This window comes from Lutjanus erythropterus, chromosome 6 (assembly GCF_056507025.1).
Source record: "Lutjanus erythropterus isolate fLutEry1 chromosome 6, fLutEry1.hap2, whole genome shotgun sequence".
Lineage (NCBI taxonomy): Eukaryota > Metazoa > Chordata > Actinopteri > Lutjaniformes > Lutjanidae > Lutjanus > Lutjanus erythropterus.
Genome location: NC_139322.1, coordinates 7,281,611 through 7,303,888, shown reverse-complemented (window position 1 = coordinate 7,303,888; position 22,278 = coordinate 7,281,611). Strand labels below are relative to the sequence as shown.

The following is a 22,278-nucleotide window of genomic DNA, read 5'->3' as shown; positions in this document are numbered from 1 at the left end:
GGTGTTTCCAGGTTTGCCATGTGCTTTTTATTTTTCTATCATTTCATTCATAGTTTAATTCATTTTATTTGTTACACAAGACATTAGGCATTGTTCACATACTAGTGATCAAACAAGGACAGTAAGTTTTCTACTACTCAGCCTGAACTATTTCTTTTGTCAATTTCAAGGGATATTGTCAATAGTGCTTTCAAAGGCCAAACTGGATGGAAATTAAAACAGTACGACCACACATGAGGCTTTTGTTTTCAATAAATAAAAAAAGAGAGAACAGTATCTGATGCTGAGGAAGGGCAGGGGGAGGGAGGGCTTCAGATATATCTATGTCCAAAGAGTAAACAGTATTCCAGTTTTTATCAGATATTATGTTTCCAGGATGAAGACCACACACAATGTCGAATGATGCACAGTGTGAAAACTGTTGTGAATACACAGCTGTTATAGATTTTCAGCTCCGTGACTGACTGTCGCTGTCATCCTTCCATCAAAACCTGTTTCTTAGGAATGCTAATAATCATATTATAAATCATGATGCAGCACTGGAATGATCAGAACACATGACACGGCAAATAACAAACAAAAACAAATAATTTGTCGGTGTGCATCACTTTTAAAAATCCATTTCATCATCGGAACGTAAACTAATAGCGTAGCATATTCAGCATTTGACATAAACCTTTCCACAATACGTCAGTGAAAATCAAATAAATAGAGCATAACAATAAGACACGTCAACACCCCAAACACGCAATGACTTGGTTTAGAGTTGTTAAGGGATTTGTCGTGGTGGATAGAGTGAAATGCTTCAAGAGTTTGAAAGGGACAGTTCACCCCAAAATGAAAAATACACATTTTTCCTTTGGCTTGTAGCGCTGTCTGTCCAGCTAGATTGTTTTGGTGTGAGCTGCCACTGAGATGTTTCCCTGCTCGTATATAATGGGACTGAACGGCACTCGACTTGTGGTGCTCAACGTGGCCAAAAAATACATTTTAAAAACTCAAAAATCATGACCCTGTTACTCAGTAATAATAATCCACAGGCCTTGTTGTGAGCAGAATCATGTAGGAACTACTTTCTTTTTAGTAGATAAGATAGATCTGTTTTTTCTACTATAAATAGAAAGTAGTTTGAACGTAAAACTGCTTACAATAAAGTCTGTGGATTATCTTGAGTAACAGGGTTGTGATTGCTGGAAACGCACAATGTTTTTCAAATATATTTTTTCCTTCTTTGAGCAACGCAAGCCGAGTGATTTCTAGTTCCATTAATGTTTGAGAGAAAGCAGACATGTCTACAGCCAGTATCTCAAAAATAAACCAGAAGGATAAAAAGCACTACAAGCCAGAGGAAAAACAGGATTTTTTTATTTTTTTTATTTTGGGGGATGAATTGTCCCTTTCAAGAAAACAACCAGAGCGTCTCATCTGTTTGTTGTTGATGTGCAACAAGCCGAGCCACAGATCAATCTGGCTCTGAGCGCAGAGATATGAGGAACTGCCTCGTCTCAGGTGTACAAGGTAGAAAACAATATCCCTTCTATAGTATTCAGTCAGACCTGCAGCGCGACAAACACTACCAAACATTGTCAGCTAGTTTTGCCAATAACAGCAACACCATTTTTGGCACAAGACTGACCTGCCACTAATAGTTAGTTGAAACAAAGCAGTCAATTTTTTAAATAAGGGCCCAAAACATTTGAATAAGACCCCAAATTAAGGCTAAAACCAAATAAAAGCATCTTGGTTCATTCTCGTGGGGCGGCACCTGTAACTGTGGCTTCATACCTTTGCTATGCTACAAAGTCTTTTAAAGTTATGGGAGTTTCCAGCTTTTCCCTCTATTAACAACTACGCTTTTTCATATTTAGTCTCTAGGGGAGTGACTTCTAAATGACATACACAAGGGTTGAAACAACCAAGACACGATCTGGTGCTTTCACTATGAGCCGAAATTTCAGTCTTCACCCTCTTCACTCAAAAGTGAAACTTTCCAAATCCAAAAAACGTTCCCCTCATACATTCTTTTACCTCGTGGCGCACTTCCTCTCGTCTCAACAAGTCCCAATCACCATAATCAGTTTGTTTTCATTCCCACTCATTCCAAATCTTCCAGAATACTTCACAGAAAGCCTCGCCTAACACTAGAAAAGTCCTCTCCATGCCTCTTTTGCTCCTGACATTCCCTTTTTTTTTTTTAAACTTGAAGACCACAGTTTCAACCTCAGATCTGTAAACTTCATAACTTCAGCCAGTGAAATGTGCACCAAATATATAGAAATAAAACTCTTCAATAATTTAAAATGTTAGAAAGTAAACTATTCAAATTCAAAATTGACATCACACAACAGAGATAAACAAAGGAACAGTTGTTTGTTTGTTTTTTTTTTGGAGGGGGGAGGAAGTGGGTGACAGTTAATAGCCACTGGTTAGCTTGCCTGCTAGCACAGGGAACACAACAGCATTGCAAAGTGAGCACTATCAGTTGACAGAACAGCCCATTTATATGTAATTTTTCATCACATTTTTTTTGCCCGACCAACAGATTTTGCCAAAAGGAGCGGCGTCTTTTGAAGTAACACAGGTAAAAGACCAAGTAAGAGAAAAGTGAAAGCAGGGTTGACAGGAGCGATAACGTCGTGGAATGGTCCAGCCTTCATACAGCAGTGTCATTTGAGTCTATGTACAATACTACTGTGTGTAAAAGATGCATGCATGTCAACTGGAGGTGACCCTTCCAGAGGTTTCTACACTAAGCCATTACATATCTCTCATGTCAGAGCTCGCCGTTCACGCCTCTCGACGCCATCGATCGTCCATCCAGCCAACCTCTGATATGAGGAGAAAGACGTTACAGAAAGAATGAAATGCTTTGAAAATCGTCAACAACAAGTAATAAATTCACCTCTAATGATAATAGTTAAGACATGATTATACTGTAAATTCTACAATGGAATGAGAGACCGTATCAACCCTGCTTTTCGGTGACAGAGAGAAGGAGTGTGAGTATTTGAACAGTGTGTATGTGTGTGTTTGTGAGCATTTATGTGTTTGAACGCGTGTCAAGAGAGAGCGGGACGTAAGGAAAAGGAGGCAAACGGCCGAGGCCAGGCAGAGCCCAGAAGCTCTCCGCCACACTCACACACACTCACCCGACCCCCCGTTTTCTTTTTTAAAAAGGACCGTCCAGGCAGCCCCGGCCCTCTATCGCAGGCTCTGCCGCTTTTTTTTTGCCCCGTTTTCGCCCCGCCTCCTCTCCCGGCCCCGCCCTCTCTCGGAAGCCCCCTCTACCGCTCACTGCTCGTCCTCCCCAAACACATCGTTCTGTTTGCGCTTCATGTTCTCAAAGTCAAAGTCGCTCCCGGTCATACGTTTGTAGATGTCCTTGATGTCGTTGCAAGTGGTCTCGAAGTGAGTGGTGGCGTCGTAGGACCTCGAGGCGAAGACCTGGGAATGATAAAATGACCGGACTGAGAATGTGCAGCCAAACTAAAAGGTCTGTGAGGCTGTACGGCACATGGAAGAAGTTAGGCTTCAGAACTTTCATTTCTGGCAGAAGTCTTTCTGTCAGACAGCCCAGAAAGCTGACTGCCAAAAAAGGCTTCCTGGCCGAAAGGCTTTAGGAAGTCACGAGTATAAAGAGCAACCAAGTCCACATCAGGAGCATGATGATGGATAAGAAAAGGACTTCCACCCTGGAGACTGGGGCTCAACACCCATGCAAAGCTTTTTGACTTAATATCTTCTGTTTCATTTTGATCTTGTTTTTTCCTGTTTTCTGTCACAGTTTGGTTAGTTTTAACCAACCAAAATACTTTGTTAGGTTTAGACAACAAAAGTACTTGGTTAGGGATCATATTTTTGGTGAACGATGAAGTCTGCAATTAATGAACGTGAACGTCAGCAACGTTCTCTCCTGAGAGTCAGCTTATAAAAACTGAGGTGTGATCACAGCAGAGCGAGAGGAAGCATGCAAATGTCAAAGTGGTATAGAAATTTTGGTTGCATATGAATTACACTGGAGACTGGAGTTTGTGTTACAATGAGAAAAAAGGACAGATGGATCCGCATAATATTCACTCGTCTCCTCTGTCTCGTCTGCCTCTTCATCTCCTTGCAGTTCTCATGCTTTATGGTGCGTTCAATTTGAAGTGGAAAGTCGGAATTTCAACAGTATGTTGGTCTTCAAAAACACATTTCACAACATTTATTAAGATGTTAGTTTGTAGACTCCAGTGTCCCTGGTTAAGGGAGGTTCCATCTATAATATTTATCTTTTTAAAAATGTAAGGAAAGAACATGAACTAGTTCATTTTTGGGACTGTCCACTTGGTTCAAATTGTAAATGATAAACTATGTTAACGAGTTCATTTTAACCTGTGAACTGAACTTTGAGCGAGCTCAAGTATGACCTCAAGTGCCTGAGCTAAATGCTAACATCAGCAGGCTTAGCAGGATGCTAACCAGTCATGTTTAACAGCTAATGTTTACCATGCTAACCATTCAGCCTTTAGCCTGTTAGCATGCTAACCTTTCCAGTTAAAGCTACTACAATGAACTTACATTTTTTGTAACGTAAACGTAAACGTAATTGTAAAGTTTCCATCATAATGACTGGAAACTATAAAGTTAAAAACTAAATTATTCAAATAAAAATCTCCTCTTGCTTCTGTTTAACTGGTTAACATGCAACTCACTGTAACTTTGGCTGAGAAAATGCAGATATTTTTGTTTACTTATGTGGGTCATTGCAGTCATTGCAGCATCAGTACTAAATTGAGCCTGTTTCATAATGAATTAAAAACTTACTTAAGTAAAAGTAACATTAAACACAAAGATGAGGCTGGAAGGAATGACATTAGTTTGGAGGTATTTGGTCCTAAACAGTACAGGTCAAGCTGACAATTTTCATGGTGATACAAATTAAATAATCAGGAGATCATCAAGGCCATTATTGATCATCATCAGGGACACAAATTCTCCTCCAGACATATTTTAAAGTATATTAAAAAAATACTCTGCTAAGATGACTATTTTGTTTAACAGGGTTTCCCACTTAAAAGGTAAAAAAAAAAAACCTCTGAAAAGCACATCTACTTTTTCTACCTGATTGAGAAATTGTGGATATGGTTTTGTGCCCCGCCCACCACTACTGCTGCCCAGGGGAAAACCAGTGTGCATCAAGATGGCTGATGTTAGAGGAAACACTAGAAAGATTTAGACATTTAAGTTTAAGCCTCAGTCAGTCTCAGACTCAGATGAGGAGTCTGCCGTGCACCAAAATATGAACCTATCAGAACTGTAAGTGCAATTAGCACCTTTTATTTGTTTATGTTGTTTGTTAGCTTGTTAGCTTCTAACTGGCAGTAACTAACGTAGCTAATGCTAACTCTTGCTCAGTGTACTGACATGTCCGCTCTGCGCTGGAGATTTCAGGTGTGTTTGCCTGCATTTGCATATTTGACAGCAATAGAATTTTGAATTTGTTACGCATCAAATCCAGCTTGACCGGGATACATTTGAATCTGAGATTTCAGGTAAGTGTAAAGTCATCTCTCTCCCTTCAGCAGAGGAATGTGAAAACACCTAATGACAAACTTTGCACAGACACAAGTCAATATAGTCAAGCTTAAACATTTTAGGGGACAGAAACGTATGAAAAAATATATATGAGTGGTGGGGATCTTTAACTTTCATGGCAATTTATGCAGTAGATGTCAAGCTAATTCACTGATTAAGGGACAACTTTGACCTGCTGGTGGGGCTGGATATAAAAACACAAGACTGGCAAAGTATTGACAGTTTATCCATAGAGCCACTGGGCTAGCATACTGGTTAGCCAGTATGTAGCCTTTTTATAGTATACAGTATAGTGTTAGGGGAAAACAAATCTCTTACCTGGCTCTCAGTGCCATCATCTGTGGGCTCATAAAGATCACTAATAGCCACAAACCTGTCAAAAAGGAACAACAACTTAATTAATAAAACCCACTTTTTCTATTTCTATTTCCAAAGTTCCATAAATATTTTTAAATCACTCTGTCATTGTGTTTAGTTTTATGACATGCATGAAATGTTGAAATGCTGACTTTTGGTCGATGGGCTCCAGCAGCTCCAGGGCCGGCTCTATCTCAGCCTCGGGCTCGCTGGTTTCCACTGTGGTGCTGACGATGGCAATGTACTTCCCCTGGGCTGCCACATTGTGAGCATAGGAGATCATGCACACGTAGATGTCTGCAGAATTGACAAAAGGGTTATTAGAAGAAGTCAGATCATAGCTACCTAAAACCTGAAGTCACTGTTTTTTTTGGCCACTTGGAGGCAGTGGAAACAAACCGTTCACACAACACTAGCATATTATCCTTTCAAAAAAATGTTACAGCAATATTAGCGTTACTTTGAGTTGTTTTTCTGACCACTTGGCAAATATAAGTCCAAAATTCATTCTCTCTTTTTAGCTCATTTTTGGTCTCTACCAGTTCATGAGAAAAAATATCCGGCTCTTTAGCTGCAAATGTTACTCTGTGTTCACCAACTAGTTGCTAACTTTGTCTGTCATTTGGTGGTGGATAGGAAGTGTACAGCAGGTTTTAAGAGCTTTTTTCTGTGTCTGGAAACAAGCTGATGAGAGCTGTGAAACTGAACCAGAACTAGAGTCAGACAGATTTTTGGGGCAATTGATTATTACTGATTATTTTTAGGGAATAAAAAAAAGTCAATGTATCGGTCGATATTCTTTTTTTACACTGCAACACTAAGCTTTCACTGGTGTTTTTAATAACTATAAACAAAAAAAAGTAGAATAACCTAATTTAAGAAAAATAATCAAATATGCATAAAATGCTTACTAAAAAACAAAACAAAAAAAGCTAAGAAAAAAAAAAAAAGAAGAAAATCTGTATTATGTTCTGCAAAAAAATAACAGAAAACATGCACTCCAATACCAATATAGACCAATATAGCTGTGCTAGACCAACATCAGGCCATTAATACTGGCCGACCCGTATATCTGTCCGGCACTAACCAGAACAGTGAAGTTGTGGGTGAGAAAAACAAAACAATGAACTGAAAAATGATAAAACACTCTGTATTAAGGGGAACTGCAGAGTCATGTGAGTGTGTGTTCCATTTCACATACAAGAAGTCATGGGATTGTTAATAATGATAATAAGAAGAGCATTGTTTAGCATTGTTTAGGAGATAAATATACCAGTGATTTATATTCAATGGACATTTATATTTTTTGCTCAGGGAATATAAGCTATTTGACAAGTAGCTAAAAACTCTGGAGGGACTAAAACAGGCATGTTTCTCTGAAAGGGTAAAATTTAGAAATATCTGTCAACTGATTTTCCACAAGAGAGTTCTCCTTAATATCTTTATATCTCCAGGGCTTAAAATTAAAAATTAATTACACTAAAATGAAAACCCAACCCGTTTTATTGCTCCAATTTAAAAACAGAAACCAAACTATTAAATTGAGCTCCACCATGTAGCTGATTTGTTCAACTGGGTCAGTGAACCTTACCTGAGTTGCGGTTAACCTGATTCTGAGGAATGATGATCTGGCAGGAGTTGGCGTCATTGGTGTTTTTGATGGGGTGGCTAAGGATGCAGATCACGCGGATCACCTGACCCGCCTTGCGGACGCGGTCCGGGATGTAGCTGGGGTCGCAGATGAGCTGCTTGCAACGAGCAACCTGCAGCAGGTATGAGAATGAATAAGAGCAACGTACATGCGGCATTTTAGTGGACCTGCTTTCTTGGGTGAATGGCGTCGTTAAATTTGCACAATCGCAGACAATAAACCAGCATGACCGTACCTCGCCCTCAGACTTCACTCCAACCACATGACCACCTTCCATTACTATCTCATCCACTGGTTTGTTCAGCATGTAGGTCCCTCCATAGATTGCACTCAATCTGAAATGACAAGAGAATTAGAAATGTTAAATCGCTAACAAATAGCAAGGGAAGCTTTAATCTATCGAAGAGTGCAACATTATTGATATAATATTTATTAAAACACCTGGCAAATCCCTGTGGCAGCTCTCCCAGACCGTACAGGGGGTAGAGGTAGGGGCTCTTTCCGTACCGGGCCAGAGATTCACTGTACAGCTTGATACGATTGACTGTCTCCAAACAGGGGACATCAAGATAGCTGGAGGACAAGAGAAAATAAGAAATAGGAATCAATAGAAATAGTGTGATACCTCCAATTAACTGTATTCGATGTCAAGCAGTAAGTCCCTACATTAAAGCTTTATTACACCATGTTAAAATCATAAATGCAGCTGAGAAATTGAGCAAAATGCAGCTGTAAAAGACTAAAATAAAAGGTTCATATGCTTGAGATTCTGCTGTTGTTCTTACTCGTCTGTCCTGTAGAGGGCCAGGGCGTGGCCAGTGAAGTCAATGACATCTTGGCCGAGGTCAAATTTCTTGTAAACATCCCTCATCGTTGTGGTTTTGGGGTCCACGCCCTCGAAGGTCTTGGGGTCGTTCTCGTCGAAGTTGGCCACAAAGACTAAGAACTTCCTAAACCTCCGCTTCTCAAACATTCCCATCAGATCTGGAGATTCAGACAAAGGATTTATGTTGCAGTGCCCCGACGATTACTTAAATTGACTGCCGTGAGACACATTCGAGTGACTTACTTGAAGCTAGTGCCTCAGTCTCGGTCGAGGGCACCTTGTAGATCTTTCCACCTTTGTAGACGAAGCTCCCCTCCACGACTTTGAAGTCCAGGTATCGTGTCACTTCTGTGTATAGCAGCATCTTCACAAGCTGACCTGCAACCCAACGCAAGCAAACTTGGGTTACATCTTAGTAATTATCATCACGCTTCAAACATAACATCAACACCGTCAGTTAAGATTTTCCTTAAAGTCAGAGTTAAGTTCTCCTTAAAAGAAAACCAGTTGCACAAAACACTGTTAAGTCTTCTCTTTTAAGTTTCCTTAAAATGTTCACTAGTACTTGAGGTTTCCCTCTTCATTGTGATCTTATACGTCAGAAATCTGTTAAGGCTAATTAAACTGTTGGAAAAAGACCTTTTCAACCAAAGTAAGGGAAAAAAATGTCAGTACCTCTGAGTCGATCTTAACTTGACTAGAGTCAGAAGTACCTACAATGTTTTTGAGTGGAGTTTATGGGAATCAAGGAATAAAGTATGAAATATTATTCTGTTATTTTTTCAATAGCACAGTTGCTAGTTATGCCACTAAATTCACAGTTCACCTCAAAAACAAAAATACATATTTTTCCCCTGCCTAGTTGTAGTGCTATTCATCCATTTTGGTTTTGGTGCGAGTTGCCTTATTTTGGAGAAACCTGCAAAAAACAGAAATGTCTGCCTGCTCTCCAATATAATGGAACTAAATTATTCTAGTCATGTGGTGCTCAAAGCACCAAAGAAATATGTTTGAAAAAATCAAAACCAGTGTCTCCTTCCAAACATGATGACCTGGTTATTCAAGATAATCCAGACCTTGCTTTGAGCACTTTCATGTAAGAACTTATTTCTTTCTGCAGTCGAATCTGCCAGAGCTGCTTTCTTTCAACTAGAAGAAAGCAGTTCCTACATGAAACTGCACACAACCAGGTCTGCTGATCATCTTAGGTAACGGGTCCATAATTTTTGGAAAGAGACACTGGTTTAGAATTTTTCAAATGTATGTTTTTGGTGCTTTGAGTGTTATACTGGAGAGAAGACAGACATCGGTATGGCCAATATCACTCTGCACTCTCACACCAACAAAATCTAGACGGACAACTTGCACTGCAGGCCAGAGAGGTCTTCTCTTTAAAGTTGCCTTAAAATATTCACAACCATTTAAGGTTTCTCTTAAAGTTAAAGTTAGTTAAACGGTTGCACAAGAGACCTCTGCAACAAAAGAAAGGAATAAATTAAGGTACATCTGACTCTACCTTAATTGCAGAAAGTGAGATTTTCATTTAGATAATTTTATTTTTGGTATTATATTTTGTGGTTATTGAGGCGGAAACATTACCGCTTTTGTTGACATGGGCCTCTAAAATCAACAAAATATATAAGTTACTGGTAGTAGCTTTAATGTGATGAAATCAACAGTAAATAAAGAAGTTGTTCATAGAAGATGTCCTCTTTAATATGAACTTATGTACAAAGATTTCTTTTGTTGTCAGCCATATCAGTTTGCAGTAATTCTAACCTTCAAATATGCTGCAAGTTAACTTGATTCTTACCAGTTTTGTTGGATTTCTTCCTGTAATTACCGATCTCTTTTTTGGCCAGAACAGACATGGTAATTTTTTTGGACCATTTGGAAAGAGGTGATAACTGGTATCACATGTGCCAGTGCAAGCAAATAGATGGTAAACAGAAGCAGAAAATTTCACTTATGTAAAAATCTTTTTCAATGCAGTAAATGTCTTGAGGCTTTTCTTTCACTAAGGATATATTTTAAGAGTAAATAAGTAGATCCCAATCCTTAAGTAAATCCTTTAGCTAATGAGACATTAAGCGTTAAGTTCATATTTAAGGAGAAAACTTAAGTTGTTTTATGCAACCAGCCTCTGGGCCTTATCAGTGATACTAATGGTGTACTAATTATCCCGTAATTATCTCCTCAGTCGATGATGTGTGATGCCATTTATTTTAATGGTGATATCTTTATGCCTTTATGTAAAAAAATGTGATGTGATGTGCGACTGACCGTTGGCCATGAGAAACTTGGGGATGAGGTCAACGTTCCAGTCCCTTCCTCTGCCCATTGACTCGGGCGGAGAGTCTGGAAGATTGAAGCGCTTGTACAGCTGTGGAGAAGGACAGGAAGGAGAACCGTTAAACTACATCCTGCGAGAGTGAAATCTATGGAGCAGACAGAATCTGAGGCATTACGAGAGGGATACGGTGGTGAGCAGACGAGGACTATAAAAAGAGCAGCTGATGCACAATAGCACTTGGAAGTAAAAATGAGATGTACTGAGGGACATAAAATATATTGATTGCTTTTATAGATCCCAGGAGCCCTTTACCTCCTCCAGAGGGGTGATGGAAGAGCTCTCTCCACCATAGTAGGGGTTCCTGTCCATGTGCAGAACCTTCTTCCCATTCACAGACATGATCCCGGAGAGAATGCATTCCTGTATAAAACAATATTTAACATCAACAACATAATAACCACAATGTACTTATAATTTTTAAAATCTTCTCTTTTTCATCTTGTTTATATCTTGTTCATATCTTGTTCATACTTTGTTAATATCTTGATTACTTATTACTTATTTCTTCTTGTCTATATTGTTCTTTTTTTTTTATATTGATCCTAATTTTTTATATTCCCTCTTCACTTTTTTGTATGATTTTAAAGTTTTTTTATTGATGCTTCTATCACTTTTAGTATCTTCTTGCAGCTGTAACACTGAAAATTTCCCCATTGTGGCTAATAAAGAATTATCTTATATACCTTAAAAATCAATGGACACCAAAAAATAAATGACTTAAGGAGGAATAGATCTCTCAAAGGAAAAACAAGAGATTTAATAAAAGCTAGATATATATTGGGACTGATAAATTATTGGCTGATATTGGCCTATTATACAGCTATATTGAACTATAAGAGGATCAGGGTATAATAGCCGATGTCAAATATATTAATATCTAATTTCACAGATCTTGTCAAAGCATCTAATTTTAGTTCTTAGGTAAAATGCTCTTTAAGAGCTAAAGCATATTTGTGAAGTTTTTGTGCATTTTCTGAAAAGAAAAATTGAAGAGACAGAATTGTTCTTTGTTCTTGCAGTAATAATGATGTCAGTCAGATCTATGTAATACTGTATTAAATCATCCATCTTTGCTGACTACATCTTAATCTTTCTTACCCTTAGGTGTGCAGAAACTACAGGTTTTAAGGAATTCTTTTTAAACTACAAAAATGTTAAATTATTGATTATCTTAGTGGTACCAGCCACGAGGAGCAGATAATTACCAATTATCTGTATCAGCTGAAAAAATCCATATGGTGCATCTCTAATAAAAGCCATAAAGGGAAGTTGAGAGGTTTTGACAGAAGGCTGCAGGGAGGACAGAAAGAACGGTGCGCGCATGCGCACGACAAGCTTGTATCACCCATGTATCTACTGTAATAATAATAATAATAAACATCATAATTACAATACTAATAAATATTATGACCATAGTTGTTATTATAATATGCAATCTTAATAATATCCGAATATTATCATATAATAAAATACTGATTCTTATGGCTATACATTGACAAAAGGATATTTGATACCTTTTATAAAAGTGCCAAAATTTCGACTTTTGCGCCTCCAAAAACGCTGATTAATATCAAATAAAGAGAATGAGGCGTGTTTCTGCCGCATTGGGTGTGATAAGTGAAGGGAATCGCGGCAGTGAAAGGCTCAGTCATTTAATAAACCCGTGCTCAGGCCTGCGCCAACCTCAGGATGGAGGCCTGTCTATGCAAAGAGGACCATGACACACTGGGGTTACGCCTAAAAGATGCTACAGGGTGTAACACAACACTGAGCCGGCTGGGAGAACATAAAAAAATAACTCCCGCAGCATCGTTTTCTTCGTGTCATTCACAAGCAGGTCGACTGGGACATTTAGCGACATTTATAAGGCGCATAATTTCACAAATTTCTAATGTCACAAGCGGACAGGGATGCAGGAGGCTTTCACTTCTGGGCTCGGACAGATGGAGGATAGCGGGCCTCTAGTCTGGCTAAAATAATCACGCTGAGGAAATCATTTCTGTGTCTGTGCAAAGCAAATGAAGCTTGACTACTTACTGTGAGTCCGGTGCCCAAAACGATCACATCATATTCCTCATCCATGTTGTATCACCGCCTCTCCCGTCTCGCCCTCTTTTTGCCTTGAGAAATGAAGGGTATTGGAGGAAAGAATGCCAGTGAGTCCACAGAAGCGGGGGTTTGGCTTCCCTTTCTCTGCCCAAAGTGCTTTACACGGCTCGTTCAAAGTTAAATATTATTTATTAATCATTAGGCTTTAATGACCAATAGAATATACTGTCCACACTGTCACCGGCGAGGACGACCAAAGATGGCCCTGATCGTGGAGCACTCTAGAACAATGTTACTGCGCGTCGGCAAATAGTGCGCATCCTCCTTCTCTCTTCCCATCTCGCCACACAATGGGCTCAAACTGAAAAGCTGGGTGTAATATGAAACCCCGCTCTGCTGGCTTTATCGAGCGATTATACACATGTCGAGCTCACTTTTAGAGTTCGGCTCGGAGTTAAACGTTTTTTGACATTTTCAATACATTTTGTCCAAGTCTGTGCGGTCTCTATTTTCTTTTCTATCCTTCGTTTCCAGTTGTAGGCGCAGCAGCGTTGCGTGGATGCAGGCAGTGGTATCCCTCCGCCGCCACAGCTGTGTGGATGGGAGTTGCTTTCGCTGGCTGGCTGACCGCACTCAGGCCTTTCCGATACAAAAACTTAAAAACTTTATTTGTATTTCATGTGTGTTTTTTTCTGTTCTATTGTGTATTAAAGTGTCATATATGGATGATGGGATATGATGACACGGGTGGTGCAATGCCAACATTTAAGGGTGTATCAGCACCATGGACAGTTGCAGGTGTACCTGTCATTCAAGGGTAAAGCGCAGGGTTCAGCTGCATTGTGCTCATCACATGCCTGTTTATGGCACATTCAGTATTGTGACATTTTATTGTTATAGCACCTGTTATAGCACTAAACTGAAGTATAAACCAACTAGCACCAGCGTTAACAGCACTGACAGCAAAATTAGCCTCTGACAGCTAATATTAGCTGTGTCCAGACTAAAGTGTAAAATAACTAAACTCTTGAGTTTTTGATGTGACCGGGACCAAGTCAGGAAAGCTGCAGCAGCACGTCGTGGCGTTGGGAGGCAGCTGTGGGCATGGCGGGAGTCGTGTCTAGAAAGGAACCCTTGAATTGCGAAACCCTCGCGAGATTTGTACACGTTTTTTCTTCATTGTCCAAACCGATTATTTTATAATGTAGCAACGTTCTGTTTGTGATCTGGGTATGTTTACGGATGGAAAACACGTTGTTTGGTTTAGGAAAAGATCGTGTTTTGGATTAAATTATCTCCTCTCGCGAGATCGTTCGCTGGTTTGGGATTACCTGCTACACAATGCTCGGGCAGGCAGAATGAAAGAAGCAGGAAGTCCTTTCTGTCGCGAGGCCGCACATGACTGTCAGCTGGTCGCGTCACGTGATCACAGCTTTGCGGAAACCCAAACGAAAATGGCAGGGTCGAGGAGCAAGAGTCCTGTGCGATTAATGGCGTTTTTTGCCTTTTTCTTCGCATTTTTCGCTACAGGGAGCTCCACTGCTCAAGTACCACTTCTAATATGGTCCAGTGACGGGTAATATTGCATTTTTAATATCTATGTGTCTCTTAAACATTCAACACCGGCCAACTCTCTGTCATGCTAATGCTAACACCTGTAGCTAACTGTGTTCCTACTTTTAGCAAGACTAGTTGGTCGACCTAGCTAAAACTCATAGCCTTGAAGTCTAGTGTAAGTCTAGTCTAAAAATAAATAATTTACGTTTGTTTTGACTTAGAGGTATTTTAGATGGCTAAGAGTAAAACACTGAATTTCTGAAATTCATGGCTAATTTCTCACACTTTATGCAATACTTGTTGCTTCCACACAGCTGAAATGGTGCAGTGCGAGTTAGCCTCGGTAATCAAAATGGATTACATTGCCTTCCTAATGTTTTGTATTACTCTCAGACATTTTCATTGAGCATGCTTATGTTATGTTGTATGTATGTTACAGAAATTGTTTGTACACGTCATGACATAGAAGGATTAGATTCCCATCTGTAAACTACTGTAAACAAAATTTTAGGGTTTTAGCTAAAGATTATTTTATTTTTAACCATTATTGGTTAATCTGCCAATATTTTCATGATTTTATCGTTTAGTCTTGAAAATGAATGGAATTAATGAAAGAAAATACTCTTTCCTACAGCAAAAATTAACATCTTCAAATTGGCTTTCATAAATGACGAAGAAAAGCAGCAAATGCTTACATATGAGAAGCTGGAACCAGTAAATGTTTGACATTTTTGCTTGAAAAATGACTGAAATGAGTAGTCAGTTATCAAAATAGTTGGCCACTAATTCTCTTTCAGCTGACTAATTGATTTATCAACTAAATACCTAAGCTCTGTTATTATTGATTGTCAAACATGTTTATATCACAGGTGGTGAAATTGAGTATTACTGTACATTAAGTAGACATCACAGACTCTAATGAAGCAGACAGACATTAGACAGGGATAACAGGCCCACTCATACTACTGTGTGAGATGTTGTTCTCAGGGGAAGAAACTGTAGGGACATAACAACTAGTTTCACAATGAGAAAAGATTTTTTGCAACTATTAGATATGAAATAGATGGAAAGCTGTGGGCAGATAGGGGCAATATACATGAATTTGTTGTATGGAGATTTGTCTTACTGTCCAATGTTATTGCAGCTTTATTTATTTAGTATTTTACACAACTGTCACTCTAAATGTGATCCCAGTACAAGTGCAAAGTGCATACAAGCAGTAAAAAAGAAAAACATTTTTATACTTTTAACTTGGATGAAGAGATTATTTGATTTAACTATTTAGTTACTGTAACTGAGTATTAATGAGAAATTAAATATAAAACAGTTTGTGTTATCTGTTCTATTTACAGAATTTCCTTGATGTTTGGCTGTTTGACGTAGTATTTTATTTTGGTGACACTGATGTATAAAATAAAATGTTTTCATTGACCACCTTTTTCAGGACTGATGAAGTAATTGCTGTTTAGTATAAACTGATAAAATAAATGTAGATAATGATCTGGTAACCGTAACACTGTTACAAAAATGTGTTAAAGCAACTGAGAAAAATTGTATTAGACATCACAATTTGTCCTCATCTTTCCTGCATGTGCAGATTACCATCACTGGCCTCACCTGCAGCTGGTCACATCATGTCCAATGACCAGCTGACTGCCTACATCAGCTCTGCCTTTGGCTCTGGCCCCCACACTGTGCTTTTGTTTCTGCAGGACAAGGTCAGTCCCTGAGACATGAAAACTTTATTCCTGCTCAGCATGGTTACTGCACAGCACTAAATATATTGAAGCTAAGGGTGAAAAGTGTCATGGACGAAGACTCTGCTTGTACAGTCAGATATTCTCTGAGATTTTCATGGATTTCATAACATCTATTATGAAGGCTGTCCTTGGATATGTAAGTCTTGTAAAATGGGGTGATAATGAGTCATGTGTAGTTGCTTTGCAGTTCCATGTGACACGATCTTCTCATTCGGGTGTGACAATGAGCTTTGGCATAACTTCCTCTTTCACAGTTCCTCTGTAACGCAACATCATTCAAGGTTGTTCTCACTTGTGGATGGTCATTATTGTGATTGATGAATGAGCTTGATTCATATTTTAGTTGTGGTGTTTACTTGTATTAAAGTGACAATCTCAAAGAATGTTATTTAAATGAGTGTGCATGAAGTCACTATCTGTTGCAGAAGGTGGTAACACAATGGTGATTGAACCTATGGAGCCACTGATGAAATTATTGCTAAATATATTTATTTGCAGTGTTAAGAGAAGATATGATATGATGTATATATATTATTGTTCCTAAGGGGTAACTTGGTTTGTGCAATAGTGCTACATAGAGCTGCAGTCAACCTATATACAATACAGTATGTAAACCAACAAGACAATACAGTGATACAACAATGACACTAATAAATTAATACGAAATGGAAGATAAAATATTGCACATGCCTGGATAGATAAAAGAATGTATATATTATAAAATGTATATATGTATACATAAATGTATAAATGTATGCAGTATAAAAATAAGAAATAAGATCATAAAAAACTTGAAACTATAATTGTAATGCATGAAAACTATGTAAGTGAGGATTTAGCTGATTACTTGCTGAGTAGAGCCGGATGTTGGAAGGAAGGAAAACGTAAATCGATTGTTTTTGAACATTAAAAGCATTTCACTGGCAAAACACAAGTTGACTTTTATCATGAAGAAGTCAAAGGAAATGCCATGTGTTTGTCAGTGAGATTAGCACTGATTAGCAAGACAACAGAAATCAGCAAGACAAGACAACAGTCATTTCTGGCATTGTCTGACGGCAGATCAGTGTGAAATTCTGCAGGGATTAATGGAACAGTCAGGAGCAGCCACAGTGAGCTGGTAGACGAAGAGTGACATAAAATCAGGCCATTATTGCTCACATAATTATTGCCTGACTTTTTTTTTTTTAAAAACAACAGTAGTGTGTTTTCCTGCCTCAGAATTCTTTGACCTTTAATATTAAACTGCATTTGCTGCTGTTACCCCCGGTAACTGCAGTTGTCAACAAATCAACCAAAACTGAAATCACTGAGATCAACACTTTTAAGGTCCACTTCTGTTTTCATGTAGGTGAATTGTACTTATTGCACTTATTTGTGTTCAGTTAAGCAAAGATGACTTCACAGTCTTTGGCGGAGTGTATGGAAACAAGCAGGATGGTGCCTTTCAAAACCTTGAGGTAGGTTTTTATAACTTCTACATTAGTCATACATTAAGAGGATTTTGTCAGACTAATAATAGTAATAATTCTTTCCACCCACTCCTCTTCAGGCTGCACTGCAGTCTTCTTCCTCATCAGTGATGCTTCCAGCATTAGAGTGGTCGGGCTCCTCTGCCATACTGACTCTGCTGCAGGAGAAGCTCGGCGCCTCGCCTCTGCTTGTGGACGCAGACACTCTGTCACACCTCAGCATAAACACATCTATCAGCAACCTGCTGCTCATCAATCTTCCTTATTGTTCTGAGTAAGACTTGTGCTTTGCAGCAGATCAGTAGAAAAGTTATATACATTTTCTATTTTCAATTGGGTGAAATTTAACACTTTTACTGTTTTACAGCTCACACAGGACTTGCAAGGAAGTCCTACGTGACAATGGTAAGTTTTAACTCTTAAGGAATTAAATTTTGTATAATGATCAGCATTTTAGTTTCTGTATAGCGTTTCACATTCCAGTTTTTAACATATGCAGTGTGTAACTATAACTATTTTGCTTTCAACAGATGAAATTATTGGGAAAGTTCTGAGTGTCATGAAAGACAAAATTGTCCCGTACACCGCCATGTACACAGGCCTCCAGCCATCACGAGTAAGATAGTATAATTAGCACATTTAAATGTTACCACATCATTTACCAGAGTTATGTTTTTTAATTATATCTATGCTATATTTACTAAGACTTAAAGTGTAATAATTCTAATTTGAATTACTTATCTCTGTAGGTGATTTCAGAGACATCGCTGTCTAACCAGCCTGTGGGGCGGTCCTTGCTCCAAACTCCCGCACCTGATGCCGGTGTCAAACCGCCCATCATGTTCAATGCATCTGATGGCCCCTGCATAATGCTTTGGGCTCAGAATCTCAGTGTCAGCACCACTAATACTCCGGTTCCTAGCTGGATCGACCTTGCTGCAGAAACACCTTCCCTGTCTAGATCCTTTTGCAACGCCAATAGCTCACGGTGAGATGACCAGCATGTTAGCGTTTCTTTTGAAATTGAGTTTTGTGCTATTTAAAAGAAAAAACTCTTTTAAAATGTGTTTTTCTTTTCTGACTTTAGGCTTGTCCTCAGTTATAACTCAGGCCATACACTAAGGTAAGGCAATATGTGTATTTTTTTTTTTTCCAGTGGGTTCTATTTTCCATCTTGGTTATGCATTCCATGTTCATTTTTATTTTTTTATGATGAGAGGAAATTAATGGCCTGTTGCCTCAGCCTAAATGAATGTATTATTTATCTCTAAAATTTTGTGTATGTTGTTGTGTTTTTATTTAAATGTCAAGATAGTAGTATGTGATGTAGAAATGGCAGTAAAAATGGGTCGCGACAGTTTTCATTTTTTTTTTAAAAAGTTTGGGAAACACTGGTATACACCCTGTAAAGTCACCAGTTTGTATAGATTGTAGCTGTGGTGGGCAGTTCTGGAGAAATATAGTTGATTGTTGAGATGTGACCTGTGATTGGCCAGAGTCTCCTGTCTTGTGCTAGATTGTTTTGAAGCCTGAAAACAGAAATCTAGTTTAATGTCAGACCACTTTAATTACATTATGGTTAAAGGTTATCCATGGAACTTTGGAACAGTGACACCAAAAATTAAGTCAGTGCCCTAGAGTTAAACAATAAAGCGTTAACAGGTTAATAAATGAGTTTTAGAGCTGATGGCAGGCAGATTTAGTTACTTATTGACAGAGCCAGGCTTGCTGTTACCCCTGCTTTCCAGTCTTCATGCTAAGCTACGTCAACTGGCTGCTGAATGTAGTGTCATATTCAAGGGACACATGAGAGTGGTGTCGATCTTCTCATGTAATTCTCATACAGATGGAAAATAAGTGCATTTCCCAAAAAGTTGAACTATTATTTGTTCAAAACCCCTGAAAACTTGGCTTCACATCTTAAAGTATGTCTCTATAATGTTAAATCTTTGCAACTAAATACGCATCTTCCTCAGGTATTTATTTATATATTACATAATCATTATTATTATCATCATCATTATTATATTAAGAGTTTAGAAGTCCTTTAACCTGGAGTGAAAAGACTAAAATTGCTAAAATCTCATCCTCCGCATAATTGTTGACCATATTTTTCGGCATGATTTAGAGCCGCAACGATGCAACTGTTAATCAAATAATCAATCATGAATCGATTATGATATTAATCTGCAACTATTTTGATGATTGCTTAATATGTTTGAGTCATTTTTTGACCTGTGAACCTGATTTGGGGGTGGGGATTAAAAACTCAAAGATTCAAGTTAATCCAGAGAAAAAGTACATTTTCTTCAGTAAAAAGCCCAACTGAGACGCATATTCTGAAATTTGCGGTCTAAAGAATGCGCCTAAAACCTGAATAATACCATTTTATCCCACCTCTCTCAAGCAGAATATGCTTCATCCAGAATAAGGTCTAACTCAGAATATCAAAACGAAAATACCGTTTACATGGCCTGTATCAAATTCAGACTATTGTCGTATTCTGAGTAACAGTGGGAAATTAGTGTGCATATAAATGTAGCCACTGCAATGCTGTTGTTAAGATACTCAGCAACACTCTTGTCCTGTTGATCTCCAGTTTTTCCATGAGTCAACGGTTTTATCCTGTGTCTGCACGGAACTGGTTCACCCTGGACACTGTGACGCTGCAGGCTAACAATCAGATTGCAACTTACTTCGGGAGCCGCAACATCTACGCCCCTGCAGAGTATTCCTACCACTGCCAGACTGTCAGCAGCTTCCGAGATCCTCTGCTAGTGCTAAACATCACCAACGACAACACCTCTAATTGGAAGCTCAATTTCATCGACTTCCAGGTACAACTACAGTGCTGTGTTTACATCCTGCCCACTCAGTAGTCCTGCACCAGTGCATCAAGTTCTTTTTTTTAATTATCAGGTGTCTGCTCAGACTTTCAGCTGTTCATTGAGTGTTTTATGTATTTCATTTTACAACACAGATTCAGGGCTTTGGTTTGAGGAACGGGACAAATTTCGCCTACGCCAATGACTGTGCAGGATTCTTCACCGCGGGGATTTGGATGGGGCTGCTGACCTCACTGCTCATGCTGTGGATTTTCGTGTATGGTCTGCACATGATCATGCAGTTAAACACCATGGATCGATTTGACGACCCCAAAGGTCCATCGATTTCTGTGCCTCAGTCGGAGTAAAGCGCTCCAAAACACACACACACACACACACACACACACACACACACACACACACAATCCTCAGTTCTTCAGTGCCTCCTCGTGGAGAGTTCCTCCTCGTCTTGTGGCTTTTGTACGTTTGGGCCTTTTGTCTTTGAAGATGTTTGACCTTCTCTCTGACATTCTCTCCTGTAGTTTTCTTTCCTGAATCCTTCCACAGTTGCCTTTGGGACACCTTGCAGGGCACATTCCATTTCGTCTCTCCACATTTGCAAGTGCCAAAATGGATGCACCTTTATACGAGTTGATTTTGAGTGCAGATATATTTTTTGTGCAACTGTTGGCCCGACTGAGTGGATATTATCCCAAAAAATCATTTTGCAATAATGTCTCTTCCCAGAGAATGCCCTCTGTGCCAATATGAATGTGGTTGCTGGATGCTGTAGGGCCATTTCAGACCTCACTTCTTACTTTTTTATTTTTCCAACTTTACTGTAATTTAAAGACTACTGGTTATGAAGAAGTGCCTGTATATAAAGACTAGAATGGTATTTATGATTGTATCCTGAAATGTTGCTGTTTTGGAATTGCCTTACAAAAGTATGCCATTGGAGCCCGACCGATACTGGATTTTTGGGGCCGATACTGGTATTAGGGAGTAAAAAAAAATGCTGATGTTGATATATTGGCTGATATTTTTTATACAGAATATAAAACGTGTACATAAACACATTTTTGCAGTGAACCCTTAAAGGTGGTTATCAAACACTTATGACAAAGATATGTAATGGAGGCAGGATACTTTATAGATCAATAATAAAATAAACTATTTTTTAATAATTGTAAAATTTTAAATGAGCAATATGTAGAGTGTGTTTACACAATAGGGTGTATATTAAATAGGTAGAAATCGTATTTAACATTGAATCTATGGTTGAATCGAGTTACTTTCTGCTGTACCCTCCTCCCCAGACTCAGGGAGGCTCGAGCTGGCTGCAGGAGCACTGCAGAAGCGCAGGACGCGTGCAGCATTGTAAATTGACAATAACAAGCAAGTACAAGTTCTACACTGTAAGTTGAGCAGCTGTTTACAACTGTCACTTGTCTGTCAGTATAAAGTTCAGTCCGTTATCTTGAAAACAAAAGCACACTGCTCTGAAAATTCACTCTCAGGAGTCTGAGGACAGTGACTCCCAGTCTCACTGCCAGTCAGACTCCATCAAGGTATTGCTCAATTTAACCGCTATAAACATCCACGGCTTCTACAAGATGGTTAATTATTTCAAACGACTCATAAACACACTTACCCATTCTGCGAACATTCTGCATTAATTTGAACTCTAATTAATGTGAAACGGACCAAAAAGAACGGTTATTCCGGCCCAGAATAGAAATTTCAAACGGGGATGTCACCATTGGAGCATTGTAATCAGAGAAGAGTATTTCAACTTAACGCGTTTCCTTGATCTCTAATGCCAACAGTAAATTACAGCAAATTATAATG

General features: G+C 38.8%; 2 protein-coding genes across 2 annotated transcripts; one reads left to right on the top strand and one right to left on the bottom strand.

Moving 5' to 3' along the window:
* Window positions 1-4: 4 nt before the first annotated feature.
* gdi1 (GDP dissociation inhibitor 1) lies at window positions 5-13,102 on the bottom strand. The gene is made up of 11 exons (XM_084720385.1): window positions 12,802-13,102; window positions 11,017-11,124; window positions 10,695-10,794; window positions 8,655-8,789; window positions 8,371-8,569; window positions 8,027-8,158; window positions 7,821-7,920; window positions 7,526-7,697; window positions 6,087-6,231; window positions 5,896-5,950; window positions 5-3,444 (listed from the first exon to the last, which is right to left on the bottom strand). Exons 1-11 carry the CDS (start codon window positions 12,844-12,846, stop codon window positions 3,292-3,294), a joined length of 1,344 nt encoding a protein of 447 aa, XP_084576511.1. The 5' UTR covers window positions 12,847-13,102; the 3' UTR covers window positions 5-3,291.
* A 1,131-nt stretch (window positions 13,103-14,233) lies between these two features.
* LOC146324769 (V-type proton ATPase subunit S1-like) lies at window positions 14,234-21,861 on the top strand. Its single transcript, XM_084720384.1, has 10 exons — window positions 14,234-14,389; window positions 15,968-16,088; window positions 17,516-17,590; window positions 17,683-17,876; window positions 17,970-18,007; window positions 18,133-18,218; window positions 18,352-18,590; window positions 18,690-18,725; window positions 20,202-20,439; window positions 20,583-21,861. Exons 1-10 carry the CDS (start codon window positions 14,268-14,270, stop codon window positions 20,793-20,795), a joined length of 1,362 nt encoding a protein of 453 aa, XP_084576510.1. The 5' UTR covers window positions 14,234-14,267; the 3' UTR covers window positions 20,796-21,861.
* Window positions 21,862-22,278: the final 417 nt, after the last annotated feature.

Excerpts from the sequence above, each read along its gene's own strand:
- LOC146324769 (XM_084720384.1), top strand. The coding sequence starts at position 14,268 with ATGGCAGGGTCGAGGAGCAAGAGTCCTGTGCGATTAATGGCGTTTTTT. Across the intron at positions 14,390-15,967 it reads CTAATATGGTCCAGTGACGG|ATTACCATCACTGGCCTCAC; the intron begins GTAATATTGCAT and ends CTGCATGTGCAG. Across the intron at positions 18,726-20,201 it reads AACTCAGGCCATACACTAAG|TTTTTCCATGAGTCAACGGT; the intron begins GTAAGGCAATAT and ends GTTGATCTCCAG.
- gdi1 (XM_084720385.1), bottom strand. The coding sequence starts at position 12,846 with ATGGATGAGGAATATGATGTGATCGTTTTGGGCACCGGACTCACA. Across the intron at positions 8,570-8,654 it reads GACTGAGGCACTAGCTTCAA|ATCTGATGGGAATGTTTGAG; the intron begins GTAAGTCACTCG and ends CTGAATCTCCAG. Across the intron at positions 6,232-7,525 it reads TCAGGTTAACCGCAACTCAG|ACATCTACGTGTGCATGATC; the intron begins GTAAGGTTCACT and ends TCAATTCTGCAG.